Source organism: Entamoeba dispar, genomic scaffold (assembly GCF_000209125.1).
Source record: "Entamoeba dispar SAW760 scf_1105229461699 genomic scaffold, whole genome shotgun sequence".
Lineage (NCBI taxonomy): Eukaryota > Evosea > Mastigamoebida > Endamoebidae > Entamoeba > Entamoeba dispar.
The window spans coordinates 25,208-29,391 of record NW_001854823.1 but is presented as its reverse complement, the minus strand read 5'-3'; the positions used below and the strand labels follow the sequence as shown (position 1 = coordinate 29,391).

The window sequence follows — 4,184 nt, the reverse complement described above, 5'->3', positions numbered from 1 at the left end:
AAGCCTAAATTAAATTGAGGATAAACCTAACAATAATAATTTATTTTATGATTTTGTTTAATGAGATTTATTTTACAATTAAGAATAAATAATTAAATAAACAAAAAAAACATTAATAAAACAAGAAGGAATAAATTTATTAAATTAATTGATTGTTTTTCAAATAATATAACATTTTCATTACATTCAAGGAATTTCATAACACCTTCTCATATAATTTGATTGTTGAGCATATTGTAAGAATTTATGTGTTAATAACTCATCACATGAAGGTCTATCTCGTGGGTCATAAGCAAAACATTTATTAACAAAATCTACAAATGGTTCAGTTGCTTTTGTTTCATCTCTAAGATATTGTGCCCCAAACGCAGCTGTTTTAAACATTCCTTTAATAACACCATGTTCTTTATATGGTGGTTGGGATTCAAGTAATTCTTGTGCAACACATCCAATACTCCAAATATCAACTTTTTCGTCATAAGGTATTTGTTTAATAACTTCTGGTGCCATATACGATTTTGAACCAGCACGGTTTTGTGGTTGTGATGATTTTCTAACTACTAAACCAAAATCAATCACTTTAACACAACAACGATCATCCATCAAAATATTTGCAGTTTTTATATCTCTATGAATAAATCCTGTTTGATGAATATAAGCAATGCCTTGTAATGATTGTTTAAGAATATAAGCAATTTCACTAAATGACAACCCTTGATTCCGTGGTTTTAACATTGATTTTAATGTTCCTCCAGAACAAAATTCCATTCCGATGTATACTTTATGATCATATAAAAAACACCCAATTGTTTTAATTAAATTAGGATGATCCCACAATTTCATTCTTGCAACTTCACACCCTATTTTTGCATATCTTTCATCAACACTATGACGAAGTACTTTTAAAGCTACAGCAGCTCCATCTTCTTTTCTTGTTGCTTTGAATACCTCTCCAAATCCACCTTTACCTACTGAAACAAAGTTACTATAATACTTCTTAGGATCATCTTTAATACAATATTGTCCTAAATCATCTTCTTGTAATGGAACTTGAGGAGGAGGTGGTGGTCTTCTTGTAAGTTCTTCTTCTTCTTTTTTTGTTGTTTTACGATCTCCAACAGTGACACATCTTTTTTTTGTAACTGCACGAAGTATTTCACAAAGAACAGGAAAATTATCAAAACACTCTTCTGGATACAACATATTTTTAATACAAACTTCTCTACAACTTTGGTGTAAATCTCCTAATTTACCTGTAAAAAAATCTTTTACTGGAAACATTATTGGTTGACGAACATATTGATCACAGCTCAATAAACACTCATACGTATCATTCATATCTATATCACTATCAAAATGTAATAATATTCTTCTTATTGATGTAGTAATTTCTAAAACATTTCTTGGATGTCTTATAATATTAACTTTATCACACATAGGACACATAGTTAATGGAATTCTTCCTGTTTCTCCATATAATACAAATAATCCATTAAATATAATCATATCTCTCCTTGCCCATGCAGTTTGACCTCTTTTTTTACAAGCAACAGTTCTTTTTTTATTAACATAGTCTTGGTAAAAATCTTGTTCAAAAAATAACATAGTAGGACGTGTAGAAATACCTCGAAGTAATTGAAAAATTAGTAATGTATCGCTCTGTGATTGAGTAATAATAATATATGTTTTTGGATTCTCTACAAAGTCAGTCACAATTAATTTAATCCTCGAATTGTTATCTTCTAATGTAACATATGAAAAAGATGAGAATAAAAGTTCTTCTCTTGGATCTCCATGTCTTAGAAAGTATAGTTTTCGTATATCAAATCTGAACCATAACATTCGATATTCAGTTCTTTTATTAAACCCAACAGCTACATCAAAGAATATTTGGTTTAACGGTGTTCTTTTATCATTTGGTGTAAGCATTAATTGTTCAATTAATTGACGAGAGTCATAATCCAAATTATGAGCATAAGGAGCTTTCATCATTGTCTTAATCAAAGCACCACTAAATTTGTTTTTTCAAGTTTTAAAGACTTCCAAAAAAAACATAAAAAAATTTGAATTTTCTGAAAAATTAATAATAATGTTTTTCTTAATGCTTAATATGAATAATATAATAATTGTTTTCTATCATTTGTTAATAAATAATCTTCTTCTATTACAAATGGGATTGTTATAATTTCTGTAAATCCTTCTTCTTTTTTTGGTTGAACAAAATTTTTATAATACACGTTTATAGCAATTACTGGAATATTTTTATTTGTTGTTAATGCTCGAAAAGTATTTAAGTGGTTTGTTAATTTTTTATCACATGCAAAATAAAAACACCTAATAGGAATGTCATTCTTTTTCGCTAACTCAATAAATTCCTGTCTTCCTTCAACAGTTGGATTTGAATTGTCAATAACAAATGACCGATTTTCAATCAATTTCTTTGCCTCTCTCATACACTTTGTTTTATTGCCTAGTGTATCCATATTGATCCATTCATACCCCATTGGTTTTAGATATTTCTTATAAAATGAAGTTTTACCTGAAGCAGGAGATCCAACAAATAAAATTATTTCCCTACTTTCTTTGAATTGGATTTTTAAAAGGTCTAACCTTTCTCTTCCTGAGACTACAGGAAAGGAATTCATGTCTATGTCATCCCACTCAAACTCACAAGGTTTCATTCCAAGAAAATATTCTTCAGGTGTGTTAAATTTTATCCCAACATTTTTCGCAAATTTACGATCACTGCAACTAAAATCTTTCTTTTTTCCTTTCACCCAATGGTCTCTTCTTCCTGCTGCATCTCCAATAAAATAACTCTTTGACTTATCAATTTTGATACCTTGGTTATTTTTCTCTAATAATGACCACATTCCTGGAAGTGGTTTTCTATAAATGTTATCTGATATTGCAACAAACACTTGTACATATATCTCATACCCAGCTAATTGTTTTAGGATATGTTCTATTCGTTGACAAAATTCATTACACTTTTTGGTGTTTACTTCACCACGACTCATGACCCCTTTTTGGTTAGTGAAAATGACAATCTTTGCATCTCTTTCTACTTCTTGTTGAAGTGTTGATACCACTTTTTCATTCAACCACTTCCAATCCTCTGAAGATGTAGCAAAAGTTTTACCAGTTTTTGTCTAACCAAATCAATAAAACAAGTTAAATAAAAGAAAGAAATGAACAGCAAACAGTGACTAAAGTACCATCTAAATCGAAGGAAACAATTTTTGATTTGGCTTCACATCGTGGATCACTAAAAATCATATACATTTCATTTTTATTTTTTAGGTATTTTTTCCAAAATTCCATGGATTAATTTAAGTTAGATCTTTCACTCTAGTTCTTATAAAATACTAAGCAAAACATGTAGGTGAGTTAATGAATTAGAACAGTTATTTGTTAAAAAACAAGAGAAGTTATACCAAATACCAAAAAAATTTTTACTAAGAACAATAAAAACAAGACATTAAAATAAGTATAACTTGACACTAAAACAATAAAACAGAATGATGAAATAATACCTTCTTTTGGTTAACAAGACTTTACCTTTACAAAACAAAATAACAATATATTTTTACCTTTATTTAAATAATTAAAGTGAATAAGTTTATTGAGTAATAATATAAATAAATGTATCTAATTAATCTAAACAATAAAAACTAAAGAGTGTAATGGAAATTTTCATATGAAATATATTTCACTTATTGAAAGAAGTAATTTTACTTTGAATTTTTAAAGAATAACAACACAAAGTGAAATTGCAATTTATAATAATTTTTTTTTAAGAAAAAATAATATTTTTAAAATTACATGAATATTTTTTAAGTTTTTTTATTAAAATTGAAGAGTTAAAAAGAAGAAGTTAGAATTAATTAATTACAATTTGAAAATTAATTATGCCATCTCAAAAGAAGATAGAAAAAAGACCAAAAGATGTTCTTCGAGAAGTTAAACGAATATCAATGAACAGAGAACGGATAAGTAATGCAGGGATTATTGGAATGTATGTATTACTTGGAAATGAGGTTATTGTGAAAACACCTTCCAAATATCATATCAAACACTTCCTCATTTAAAATAGAAGACACAGTAGTATATGGACAAACGTATGGCATATTTAAAAATCATATGGTTTGAAATATACAGACTCGAGACAAAGAATATGTATG

General features: G+C 27.7%; 3 protein-coding genes across 3 annotated transcripts in view, besides 3 other annotated features; 1 reads left to right on the top strand and 2 right to left on the bottom strand.

The window, feature by feature from the left end:
• The first annotated feature begins 31 nt into the window (after positions 1-31).
• Positions 32-172: a sequence feature (AT_rich).
• A 14-nt stretch (positions 173-186) lies between these two features.
• Positions 187-1,992, bottom strand: EDI_196110 (mitogen-activated protein kinase kinase, putative; the record flags this gene model as incomplete). Its single annotated transcript, XM_001738814.1, has 1 exon — positions 187-1,992. One exon carries the CDS (start codon positions 1,990-1,992, stop codon positions 187-189), a length of 1,806 nt encoding a protein of 601 aa, XP_001738866.1.
• Positions 1,993-2,044: 52 nt separating this feature from the next.
• Positions 2,045-2,128: a sequence feature (AT_rich).
• EDI_196100 (polynucleotide kinase- 3'-phosphatase, putative) lies at positions 2,106-3,285 on the bottom strand (the record flags this gene model as incomplete). Its single annotated transcript, XM_001738813.1, has 2 exons — positions 2,106-3,152; positions 3,205-3,285. The coding sequence occupies 2 exons, from the start codon at positions 3,283-3,285 to the stop codon at positions 2,106-2,108; spliced, it is 1,128 nt and encodes a 375-aa protein (XP_001738865.1).
• A 492-nt stretch (positions 3,286-3,777) lies between these two features.
• Positions 3,778-3,857: a sequence feature (AT_rich).
• Positions 3,858-4,177: 320 nt separating this feature from the next.
• EDI_195990 (uncharacterized protein) overlaps positions 4,178-4,184 on the top strand; it is a gene marked incomplete at both ends in the record, with an annotated part of 2,050 nt that continues 2,043 nt past the window's right edge. Inside the window, one exon of the mRNA XM_001733396.1 lies at positions 4,178-4,184. This exon is cut by the window's right edge and continues 777 nt beyond it. Within this exon, the coding sequence (XP_001733448.1) occupies positions 4,178-4,184 (7 nt within the window).